Genomic DNA, 14,089 nt, shown 5'->3' with positions numbered 1-14,089 from the left:
TGAATAATTAATTTTCGTATTAATTATTTTAGGTTGAAGAAGTGTTGGAAAGAAAATTAAAAAAAAAAAATTGAAGTATTAGAGGAAAGTTTGGCAAAACCCTATTGACACAAATCTACACATTGTCAAAATAAGGGTGAAAACGTGTCACAACTGAGATATTCACAAGTAATTGGCGTTCTAATGTATATTACGACTACACTCGATCGGATAATGCTTTTGCTGTGAATAAACTTAGTATATTTATGAGTAATTCAGACCATAATTATTGGATGGCATTGATAGGGGTCCTTAGGTATTTGAAATACTATGACCTATGGATTATATTTCACAAGATATCCTGCGGTATTGGAAGGATATTGTGATGCGATGATATAAACTAAGTCTAAAGTGGATGAAATGGGATGAAAGCTGATCATGACGGTTGTTTGGATATACAAGAACAATTGGAATATTAGAGAATATTCATAAAGTTCAAATGCATTGCAATTCTTTAATGATAATATTGAATACCCATGTATGAAATTCACTAGTAAATATGATTGATTAGTGTAATAATTTGATAGAAATTTTTCAATCTTGTTTGGAATTGATAAAGCTTATGAGAAGTATATAGCTTCATAAGGGGATTTCTTAATTGGTGACAATGTGTATCTATCAAATGAATCGATTGTTGGCTAGCTCAATTTGAAAGATACTAAGTCACATATAATCGTAAGTCTAGACGTGTAAGTCGTAGACATAATACCATAAGCAGTTGATCTTATTGGTGTGAACTTGTGGATCCATTTATATATGTTTACCTAAGAGATCAAGTATACTGCATATCGAAGGGAATGAGATTATGCCTACTGAGTAAGAGTCCTTATGATGGTAACCCTACCTTGTTGACTGGAGATCTCAAGATCTTGGTTCAAATGGACAACTAAATTATGAGGATTCCATGAAGCACTTCCTAACTCATTCCTATGATACCAAAGTGCTTTCTACAGAGTTGTTGGAGATTAAGATAATCCTTTAATGATTTTTATATCTTGATTAGGTCAAGTGGAGTATAGCAGAATACTCTTAATGGGAGATTACCTATGCAACTGTGAAATGGGGCCGCTTCAATTAGAATTATTTAAAGTTTGAATTTTCTAAATACTTATAGAACCAAAATGGGTTCAAAGCCAAAATGAGCCAGGTCATAAGAACCATGAACGTTTTATGGGAGACATTGTGTGAGTACTGTTGTCTTGATTTACACCAATGGCTAATGGTTCAAGAACATTGCGTTCACCAATTAGCTAATAAATTCGATAGTATTTCACTACGAAAGATTCAAAGTCAGAAGCTACCTTACCTGATGCAATGTTTTCCACCTCTCTCTCTACTAGTATCTGCATAGACATTTGCATTAATTTTCATTCATATGGGGATTGTTGGAATTTTGTATCGAAAATTGGTTATAACCAATTTTACATGATTATTTAAGTGAAATTCTTAATTTGGTGAATGAGAAATTAAGCCAAATGTAAGTCACTTAATACTTAAAATTGTTGAAAATTGTATAGAATATTGTAAAATATTTTAGAAATATATAAATGTGTCTTTTCATATGAAGGATTATAACTCTTGGTATGGGTATGATTAATTTTCAATAATTGTATCTCTTAATATATAAAAATAAATTTTAAGAGATGTGTCTCTTGTTATGGTTGTGTCCTTTGGCATACATTTTCAACTACTATATATAAACTCCATGTGTTTGGATTTTATCAACAAAAAAAAAAAAAAAATCAATTCATAATTCCATATCATTCCATTTCATATTACACTTTGGTTTTGTATAAAGCATTTGCATCAAAATCATGGTTACGGTAGAGAGAGAACTTCGTTCGAGTTCGTTGTTCTAAGCCATTTGGAGTGTTCCTATAGTTCGACGTGGTCATTGTATCTTGGGAGATGATTGCCGAAGAACCGTTAGCATCAATGCAGGGCAAATTCATTTAAAGGACAAAGTGTCCAACACTTGCCTCGGCCAAAAATCTATCATTTGCATTTTATCACTTCATTTTTTGATTTCTTTGATTATACTTTGATTTCAGAAATTCATTAACCTTGTTTATATATTTATTTTGCAAGGTTCAATCTTCTTTTCATTTAAAAGTAGAAAATGAATGAACCCATAATCATACGTTCAAAGTCGGTAAATTATTAATTTGTCTTCTCAAACCCATTTTGGTAAGTCGACATTACGTTTCGATTTTACGCAAATAGACGACATGATTTTTGTGAATATAATATGTAATAATATCGGTATAATTTCTCCAACAATTATCACTGCAAAGCTGTCCATACCACCACCTACCCCCAATCTTGCGCCAAACCGGCCACCGAATTGGTTGTTTGCCGGCAGCTGTCTCTCTTTGAAATCCCATTATTTAAATAGAATTAGATTTAGCGCGCCCGCGGCCGTATCTCTAAAATCCTTACTATACATATGCATTTTGCATCTGCCTGCCATACCCACCGTTGTGTACAGATTATGATCATAATGAACAATAACTCTTCTTCTTTATTTCTTCACACAGTTATTATACCTTGCAAAATCTCCAATAGAAAGAAAATATATATTAAAAAAGAGGAAATTTCTTAAGATAATGACTCAACCAGACAATACAAATGTAGTTTTAAAATTTTGATTATTTTGTTGGGTTTCAGTTTCATAATTTAATCGTTCTTCCTGATTAAAGGTGGACATTTTTTTCTTATATTTTCAACCTCAGTCACTTAAATAACAGTTGAAATGGTTTTGGAAACGAGTGAACTTGAAAAAATAGATCGTTGAATCCTTGTATGAATGTGAAATTAAGCTCTTGTTTGGTTCTAATTCTTTTCTCATTAAAATGAAAAATATGACCGTTATCCATCCCATCAAGCCACCAAATTTGAATTTCTATCTCTTGTGTGGAGCCCATAACGATAATATTTTTTATTATCATTCTTCCAAAAATGAGAAACAAACGGATCATAAATAAAAATGATAAAAGGTATATATATAGATGGAGCTTTTGAATTTGAACAAATTACGAAGATCCAGAACTTTAAGTTCCCTGATAAATTTATTCTCCCTCCTCAAGTAGTGAGTGTAAAATGGATCAAGAATCCAAAAGACTCCACATTGAACTTATAATCACGAGGATCCTATTTAGGTCACATGATGAAATGTAGTTTTTAAGTTTTTAAATTGTTTTTCCTTAGGACAAGTAAACTTTTATCCTTTACAAAATTATAATACGTTTATTCATTATTAGATAGAGTTGAACATTCTAAGACACTACATTCTACTTGTAATCACAGGGATCTGTTTAGGTCACGTGATGAAATATAGTTTTTTAAGTTTGTAAATTATTTTTCCTTGGGACAAGTAAACTTTTCTCCTTTACAAGTTTATAATATGTTTATTCCTTACTAATCAGAATTTATAATATGTTTATTCTAAAATATTTTATAAGTGCTGTAAAAATAATATTTAACACTAATTTGTTGAGGGGATTTGATAAGTTTTAAACGAACTAAAGAAAATGAAATTTTAAGAGAAAAAATTATACTTTCAAAACTCAACTTCTATAATTTAAATTTTTTGTGATGACGAAACACTACAAATGAGCAATCTTTTATATTACATTTGGTACATGAGAATTAATTGGTAATACATAAATTTAAATACTCATTAAAATTTTTAGATACATGAATATAAATAAATTCATCTATAATAATTCTACATTCATATTGATCAAAATTCATCAAGTAGATTCATTGAGTCTAGGTTAATATTAATGTTAATTAACTGAGAATTAATAACATGAAATTCATATACTATAAGGATTTTGTAGTATTTATTACATATTGAAAAATGAAAAGTAAGGTATTATTGAAATAATTGAATTGTAATCTAGTTAAAATCATCCAAAAAAATGATTATCAATTGATGTTATATTTAATATATTATAGATATAAACTAGTAAAATGTACACATTGAGTGATTTATTCACAAAAATAAAAATGAAACTAGAGGTATCATCAACTGAAATTTTAAAAGATTATCAATTCTAATGAATTTCATCAACTTGAATATATTTTCACAAAATTAATGAAAATCTCATTAAAAATGACGAAGTTTCAAGAGTTTGTTGTGTATTTTTAAACTCGAAATTTGCCTAAATCTTTTGAGATTTCTTTATTAATTAATTAAATTCTTATAAAAAATATAGAGTTATTGAGAATAATGAGATTTTAAAGGATTTTATTAAAATCAGTTAATTTTTTTTGCAACACTTAGATTTCAATGAATTTTAATAAAATACAATAAAATTTCAATTAAGGACATCTGAATTTTGAATGACTTTTAAAATTCATTAAAATCTGAGAGAACGCTCGTAAAAATGATAAGACGATTAAAGAAGAACAAAACATATAGACCTCTATATTTTGTAAAGGCTGGTATCAACGTTATGTACTTTGTAAAATAAGAAGGGCATTTTGATAATAAATAAACAAATATTTTGTGCTCCTAAATAATAATTTAAGAAAATGGGCATGCTATATATATGCCAACCAAAAAAAAAAAAAATGTTCTAGGTCTAGGGTCAACTAATTAATTCTTAATTACATTATTCTATCATTTTATGCAACATAAACTTTTCACTCTTTGGAGATCATCGTTTTATTATTTTCCATTTTGGATTATAGGTTTGCTATTTTCGTTATTTTGATATACCAACATCATATCCAGTAATTTTTATTATTTTTATTAAGAAATTAAAAATAAAGATAGGACTACTAATAAGTCGAATCTTAGCTAATATTTGGTCATTAAAATGGATTATGTTCATTACCCACATAATTGATAAAAAGATAAAATTGGATTCTGGTGCAAATATAATGGAGAAAATCCTATGGGATGGATTAAAGACTAAAGTAGCGAGAGATTTCTTTTAAACTTTTTAAAAGAACATAATATTTTGTTTTGTCAACGTTTTAAAAACTCACAATTATTATTTAAAAAAAATATCATTCATTTATTTCCACTCTTTTCACTTAGACCTATCTACGAAAGAAATTTAAATAGAATGAAGGTGCAAAATAGATATATAGAGTGACTCTGCTAGTTCTTATGTGTACATGAAGATAGACAAGAAGGAGATGAGAGTGAAAAGGGAGTAAAAGCATATGCTTGCGCAATGTTTACATTTAATATGATAGAAGTATTATAAGAGATGGTGAATTTCATATAAATTTGAATATGACGTGACCTCAAAAATTAATGTAACTTTGTTCTTGTCATGAACTTTGTATGCTATGTTCATATGTTTGTAACTTGTTCTTTGTATGAAAAAAAAGAAACAAAGAAAAAGATTAAAACTTAGGTACGATAATGCATGGGGTTTAAAGAACATTAATATATCTTTCTTGGTCACCCAAAAAACGATGTCATATCCATTTATAATTTAATGCTATATTAGCCCCACTACATAGCATTACTCTTTAAACAAGTTTAATGTCCACGCTTAACCCGCTAGGATTTTTCATTTTTCCTATAAAACGTGTCATATTTTATGACATTTCTTGCTTACTTTGAATTCTCATCTTCATCACTCTCCTCTCTCTACTTTCTCTCGATCTATTTTTAATTATCACATTTCATAATCAATTATCACCATAAATGAAAGCTGTGGAGTTCTTGAATTCTCATCTTCTTCACTCTTCTCTCTCTACTTTCTCTCGATCTATTTTTAATTATCACATTTCATAATCAATTATCACCATAAATGAAAGCTGTGGAGTTCTTGAATTCTTTCATTGCAATGGATTGTCAAAATTCAATAAAATTATTATTGAGGAAAATGGAAGCATTGATTCAAGAAAAGATTGATGTTGATCTCAAATGGTCTTTTGCCTTGAACATGTAGCATCAAAATCATTTTTTATTTTTTTTATTTTTTGTTCTGCTATATATGGTACATACACATAGGGGCGGACCCAGACACTTCGACTTGTGGGGTCAAAAATGAAATTTTTTTCGAACAACGTACCATGAACAAAAAGGAGAAATCGATGGTTTGCTATTCGTGTTCGGTGTTTGCACTTTGATAAGAAATTGGTGGATTATAGGCAAATAATTCCTGTAGAAAAAAGAAGCTATAGAAGCAATGCAGACTATATGTAACTCGAGTATGGTTCTTATCACTGATCACTCAGGCATGACCACTGTCAATTTAGAGTATATTTTCAGAAAGTGCAAAACTAAAAGGCTGACTGACTGACTGACTTTCAACAGGGGAAATTTTTTTTTTTTTTCCAAAAAACTGTGAGGTCATTTGACCCCACATGATCCCATGTGGGTCCGCCCTTGCATACGCACATAACTCAAGGAAGCTCAGGCTTGCCCCAAGCCGAATCAATTTTCCTAAGGTTAAAAAAAGGAAAAATTGTAATGGAAAATTTGTTACTATTGAATGTGAAATTGTTATCAAGCCATATAATTACTTTGATTAAAAAATAGTTTTAGTCAAATCATTTTTTATTTGCACATTTTGTAGGAGCCACAAGTGATAACACTTTTTCACTTCTCATTTACTTTTGTTTATAAATATCTTGCCAACTAATTGCTTATTCAACCAAATCTCTAGGTTTGCCGAATGTGAAAATTATGTGGTAATAGCATAACCAAGGCGATGATGATGTTACACGTCATAGTTGTATTGCTACATCATATTTTAGTTTAGTTACACATAGACTTGAATTATATTTGCTGAAGTCCATTCTCTACGTATATTACCAAAGTTAACATTAAATCCATATACGTATCAACATAAGCATACTCTTAATCGGCAAGCACTCGAAATTAAAGAAAATATTTTCTTATATACTTATTAGAGGTAAGATATATGGACTATCTTGCATCCACAAATTAGCATGCCAATTTTAGTTTATCTCAGGCAAGTTTAACTATAAATTTTCTTATTTCGAGGGGTAAATGTATAGGAGTACAAGTTGTGATGTTATGGAAAGGGTATATTTCAATATTTAAGGCACATAGCAATTTTTATTTTTATTGCTATTATATGTGCGCATTGAGAGTGAATTGGACCTCCTGGTGTTTATCGACCTAGGTCACAAGATGTACAAAAAATGGCCACGAATCACTTATTGTCCCTCGAGATACATTTGATGCTAGTCATGGATTTATGTTATGAAAGATCAACTATAAAAATTAAAATGGCTTCGTGTTTTGAAAGTCAAATGCATGTATTATACTGATGGAACTAGTGCACACTTTAAATGTAACTTTCCTGAATCCATAGCCATCATATACATTCAATCAATAATATAAAATATCATTAGTATTATATTAATATAACTATAACCCTTTCACTAAACCTTCTTATCTTTCAAATTCTTTAATGCGTCAACAATGTATATTTATTATCGAATTAAAGAATTTATTAATTTCATTAAAACACTTGAATTAAAACTTCTATTAAAATTCTTTTAGAAAATAACATGAGTCAAATAAATTCTTAAGTTCTCCTACTTGGCTAGTGAGATATTCCTTAACATGGTTTAATAATCAAATCATAATGTTCACACTTTCAATAATAAATTATTTTCTTGGTTCGTCATAATAAACATCATAAAACTAAAAACTAATTAGTCATCACTACAAAAAATTATCGATTTTGCAACTAAAATAAATTGTCAGATAAATAGAAATTTTGTTACAAAAATAATTAAAGGACAACAAGATATTTTTGTGGACATTGTTGCGTTATATTAATCACAAAATGCATTTAACGGCAACTTTTAGTCATTTACCGCACAAACAAATTCGCGACGCTATTTACTTGATATAGATAATATGAAATAGCAACAATATATTTGTTGCTATTATGTCGTCGTAATGCTTGTATCCACGAAAAAAATTAAAAGTACGAGAAGTCCATTCAATTATTTCAAAATTGTTTTTTGTGAGAAAAATGTTTAAAGGTATAACATATGTTACCTATTTCATTTTTCAACAAAACATGCTTCTTGTAATATCCATTTTATAAGAAGTCATCATGTTTGTTGCATAATTTGTTTTACAATGAGTTTGATTCGTCGTATCATTTATTTTAAGATATTCAATATTTGTAGTATAATTTATACATAACAAGTTGTGGTTGTAGTTAAATTTATTTTGTAACACAGGGTGTTCATTGTATTATCATTTGTGTAACAATGTATAATTACATATAGTATAATTGATTTTGTAATATATCTCGTACATTCTATTTTACAACATATAAAATTCTTACCCATGATAATTTGTTACAATGGATATAAATTTATGTAATAGATTGCATTTGGAGTTGTATTTATTCCACAACATCTAGAAGTTTATCGCATCATCAATTAGATACATCCATCTAAATGCAATTCTTCCACCAAGTTTTGATTCTTCAAGTAGGTGAAGTACATGGAGCATTACATCAAATTATGCTAGTGGAAACATTAGTCTAGCTTACATAAAATTATAATATCCCTTCTTATAGTTTCTCTAAATCATTTATATTCAATGCTCTTGAACATAATTGTTGGAAAAAATAACAAAGCTCTACAATAGCATTATACATCTCATTTCACAGAAAACTTGTGAATTCCAAATAGAATTAGTAGTTGTAACAAAAATGACAATCATGAGTTTTTAGACATAATATTTCGCCTTCAATTTCTCGAACAAATATGGAAATATTTGATGCTTATCCATCAAAAAATTTCAAAAATTTCAAAATAACTTACATAAACATGCGTGCTCCAAATCAGCTTTCAGCTTGTTTCTTGCACTACTACACATCTTGAAAGCTTATATGCTGCCTACAGTCAAACAATGGACCAGGAGAAATGAAATCAAGAAAGATGATGCAGAAAATTCACTTGGTCATGCCTTGCTAAAAAATGAAAACATTGGAATCAGGTTAAGGATTACATTTTAGCATGACAAAAAGCCAATCACATTTATAGAAATGAAAACCACACTTACGCATGGCATAATTGTGTAAATTAAATGTTGTAAGAGAAAACAAAAGGCAGAAACCACAAATTGACTTAATCAATTTGTGATGTTGAATTTAATTGTAATCATGCTAAAAATCAAGAATCACATAATAATAAATTGATAAATCAAATTCATACATACGAAAACCATTGTTGATATGAATAATAGCAGCTAGTTCTTCTCCCTTCTTGCTCCTCACAAAGTATTAGCCGTCAATGGGACAAGCTAATAAAAACAATTTGGAGAGGAGAGGAGAGCTAACATTTATATAGAAAATTATTGATTCATCTCATTAATACTAAAACTCTAATTAGGATTTACATATATTTCTGGTCCACATACTTAAAATTACCACATCATATAAAATACAACCCGCAAGGTATAAAATGTCCAATTTATCACTTAATAAATTTGATCCAATCACAAATATCACTATAAGACATACATCAAACCCGTAAAATAAACAATCGAATGTGAAACCCATATTTAGAATTATTTCAACATTCTCCCACTTGGACAAACATTTGATTGTTAAAAGAAAACTTTTGACACTCGAGTTAAACTACATAGGTGGCCATAAAAAGTATAGCTCCAATAATGACACCTTACGTAACATGATCCGATCCAACAAGAATATTAACACCGAACATAGAAGTCATTACACCAATTAAGCGATGTAAGACTATTCTACAGTTACAAATGTCAACATCCTTATCGACATAGATCCCCATCTTACAACCAATGTGGTAGTATATGGTATGAACTTAGCACCAAATATGATAAAAAAATTGTAATAATTTATATCGGTCCTCATAATGCTTCAAATCAAAATGAAGTCAAATGTCTTTAAAAGAAACCCATCTTGTGACTTTATCTATCATATCTCGAGATCACAATAATATCATAATAAAAAGATATAAATTAAATGCATGCTCAAAATAGTTCATGGATACAGAAAAGATATTTTATTATCAGAATGGACCGTACCCGAAAACATATGTTATCAAAACATATTTGGAATTATTTCAAACATGTGACCCAGATGTTTTGCCCAAAAAATAAATAAATAAAAGTCAATATACAATCATTAGTTTTCATAAACGTCCACAAATTGTGAAAATTGAAGGGGCATTTGCAAAAATATCCAATTTTACATATGTCAGTTCAAAAATGTTCAATTTTGATTATCTTCGCAAAAATGGTCAAATTTTATACAAATTCTTTATTTTATCCTTAATGAAAGAATAAATGATTTCATATTACACGTGTCAAATCACAATTAATGCTAAACACAGAAATGTTGAGAACAACATTTAAAGTGTAGAGAAATGTCATATTCAAAATAAACTGTCATTCTAAACATTTAATTTATCGAGAACAACGTAATGTCAAGAACATTTAATATTATGATTTGACATGTGTAATTTTGAAATATAAATGGATTCAAATATCGAGAACGACATTTGAAATGTCGAGTACATCATTTTAATGTAACTTCTAATGGAAGCTACTTAGGGGTACTCTCGTCCAAATAATTTCAAAAATGAACATTGAAAAATTTTGGACATTTTTGCAAATAACTATGTCAGAATAGATATTTTTTTTTAATTCCACAAAATTGAATACATAAGCACATACAATAACTTTTTATATCACCTTGTGCTTTTTATTCTTATTTTTTCCGCCACAATCTTTACAACAAATTGTAAGATGGATCGCGTTAAATCACTTATTGTGATAACATTTTGTATGTTGTAAAATATCTTACCACAAAATCACAATTTTATATATTGTAGTGCATCCCACCTATCCCGCCCATACATCATTTGATTGACATTGATCTTTCCGTGTGTACTATTTTTATTAATTTTTTTACTTAACATTCCTATAAGTAAAGAACATTAATCATAGTCCAACTACATTATTTATTGGACTATTCTTGTTTATCAATAATATATACTAATAAGCAAGACGGGAAATATAAAAAAACACATAAGTGAGCTCAATGTGTCAAATATTCATAATATTCCATTTATGAAGCTTACATTAAATACCTATTCTGTATTCAGGTTCTTTAAATGTTTTTGGTACAAGTCCTTTTGTCAATGGACCTACAACTAATAACGATAGGTTTTGAAGAGAGCATAGAATGTTGTGTAGGCTTTTCAGTGTTATTTTGTGCGCTTCCAGCAAACTTTCGATGATTTTTTCGATCAATAGAAAGAGATATATCTGGTGAAAGAGAAAAAGGAAAGGATTAGAGATAGAATGTGGTGGGATGTTATGTTGGAATCCTTTTAGGATGTTGATGGTAGGCCTGTGCATGATTTGGGTTGGGTTGATTTTGAGTCCAACTCAAAACCGAAACCGACTTGATTGGTTTGGATAAATTCCAATTCTAATTGACCCAATTCAGTCATTGAAATTGAACCGAATCAAACCAACGATTTGGTTTGGTTAATTGGCTTGGAATTTGTGCGAATAAAAAAAAAAAAAAATTTGTCTACCTATATTGGGTTAAAACATTTGTTTTTTCATACATATAAATTTTTTCTGGCATTATGCATATCAATAATATACATAATGTAAATGGTAAAGAATCAATTTTTTACAAATCATTATATATAGAAATCTAATAGTTACTAACAAACAATTACACCAAAATGAAAGTAAGGCTAAAATCTAAATTCAAAGTTTATGTCAAACGCTTCTTCTTCTTGCTTTCTTTTCTTTAGGCATTTAGAGTTTTGGTAGAAAAAATAATGACGGTAAACAACTTATTTAGATAAAATTATATTTGTGTTTTTATTATTTTTTTATGTTTAAAAAGATGAATTTTAAAATAAAATATAAAAAATATATTTGCAGGTTGGATCGGTCAATTAATGGGTTGGTTGCTTTAACCATAACCGACCCAACCCGACTTTTTAGTAGTTAAAAATTAACTGAACCAAACCAATTTTTTGGTTCAAACCAACTTGGACCGAACCAAACTAACTCTAGTTGGTTTGATCGGTTTGGTCGATTTTTCGATTTTTTTTGCCAATCCCTAGTTGGTGGGAAGTAATTATATATTGCTAGGGGATTGTCCATGATGACATGGCAATGTCTACCTGTGCCGCCTGCTTCAATATTTTACTTTTCATGGATCCCATATGTAGGCACGATCCTTCATCTATCAATCGAGAACCTGTCCGTGTTAAACTAAACGTTCAATTTTAACTTTCAGCCAGCTGGGATAACATTTGTTACGAAGGTGATTGATCGAGTATCTATCTTTTCCTTCTATGGTTAGGGAAAAGTGACTGATCGCACTTACATCATTTGACCTCCTACTCACAAGTCAATGTGAAATTGATTTTTAAGTGCTATACACACAATATTTTTCTCTTTACTATAGCCTCCAATCTTATCACACATCATATATGGAATATGTGTTAATTCTCTAAGGTCATATCCAACCATGCACCAAAATTTGCACCAAATTAAAAATTATCTTCATCTCATTACACCAAATGAACAGCGTTTAACCATTTTCTTCATTTTTTTAATTCTTAATAATTTATATAGCTAAAAAATTATTTATTTATTAATTTATTACTACATAAATTACCCACATAAATAATTATGTTGTACAAAAATATTAAATTCGTTAATAAATTTTAAAAATGTAGTACAATTAATAAAAGTATCACAATTAAGAAAATATTAAATCATGTTATGAAAAAATAATGTAGTACATTTTGAATCCCGATATTATAATACGACAAAGTCGACTTAGTGTCGTAATTTAGTTATCAAAATTCATATAGTCATCCACAAATGTTCAATAAATGTATTTTAAAGTGCAGCATCTTTATCATTGATTTGTCTATGACGAACAAGGAATTCTTGAAAACTATGATTTCGTCTTCAACCAACTCAACTTCTGGAGTAGCCGCTTGCTTAAAATCTTGAACTGTTGCATTAAGATTGTGTTTGTCCTCGATTATCATTTTGTGCATAATAATGTATGTAGTCATTATATCATGTAATACATGTTTGTCCCAAAAACGTGCTGATTCTTTTACAATTGTGAACTTTGATTGTAGAACTCCAAATGCATATTCAATATCTTTTCTACATGCTTCTTATTTCATTGCAAAACAATTTTTTTTTCGTGGACCGTGTGACTCATGAATCATTTGCACAATAGTAGACCATTCAGGTATATACCATCAACTAGATAATACTCCATGTTGTATTGTTTTTCTTGAATGAGATGTTGTGCCGATGGAGCAATACCCTGAGCGAGGTTCGCAAAAAGATAGGATATTTCCAAAACATTTGATATCAATGTTTGAACTCGAAAGTTCAAAATATGCATGTCATATCCATAGATCATAATCAGTTACAGCTTCGAGGATAATAGTTGGGGATCCACTACGACTTGTAAATTGTCCTGCCCATGCCATTGGACAATTTTTCCATCTCCGATGCATATAATCTAGACTGTCCAACAACCCTGGAAAACCACTTTGTTTACCAATGTAGAGTAGTCTCTCAACATCGTTTGCAGTAGGTGATTTCAAATATTGATCTGCTAATATTTCTATGATAGCATGACAAAATCTCTTCAAATTTTCAATAGTTATTGATTCTTCTATTTTAATGTACTCATTAGTAGCATTTGCTACTACTTCATACGCCCACCTCCGAAACGCTGCCATTACCTTTTGAAGACTAGACAATCTGAGTCTATCTAGCCCATTTGGCTTTTGCACAAAATAGTTGTCATGACCTTTTACCGCCATTAGTATTCGAGTGAATAAACTCCAGGACATTTGGAATCATTGAGGAAACATCTTTTCATTGTAACGTAGGTTATCGAAAAAATAGTCGTTGAAGAGATTTACATAAACTCTTTCCCGGTCACGATTGATGTTTCTATGCCCAGGAATACAGCCTCCATGTGCCCATTGATTAGTATGTTGATCAGTGTACTCAGCAATAAGGAGGTTTCTA

General features: G+C 29.5%; 1 protein-coding gene across 1 annotated transcript; it reads right to left on the bottom strand.

Annotated features, from left to right (window-relative positions):
* Positions 1 to 1,187: 1,187 nt before the first annotated feature.
* Positions 1,188 to 13,878, bottom strand: LOC111411299. The gene is made up of 5 exons (XM_023041842.1): positions 13,480 to 13,878; positions 13,301 to 13,370; positions 11,211 to 11,317; positions 1,341 to 1,382; positions 1,188 to 1,289 (listed from the first exon to the last, which is right to left on the bottom strand). Exons 1-5 carry the CDS (start codon positions 13,876 to 13,878, stop codon positions 1,188 to 1,190), a joined length of 720 nt encoding a protein of 239 aa, XP_022897610.1.
* Between the last annotated feature and the right edge of the window lie 211 nt (positions 13,879 to 14,089).

Source organism: Olea europaea, chromosome 15 (assembly GCF_002742605.1).
Source record: "Olea europaea var. sylvestris chromosome 15, O_europaea_v1, whole genome shotgun sequence".
In the NCBI taxonomy this organism is placed as follows: Eukaryota; Viridiplantae; Streptophyta; class Magnoliopsida; order Lamiales; family Oleaceae; genus Olea; species Olea europaea.
The sequence above is the reverse complement of the archived record's forward strand: the minus strand, read 5'-3'. Positions and strand labels throughout refer to the sequence as shown.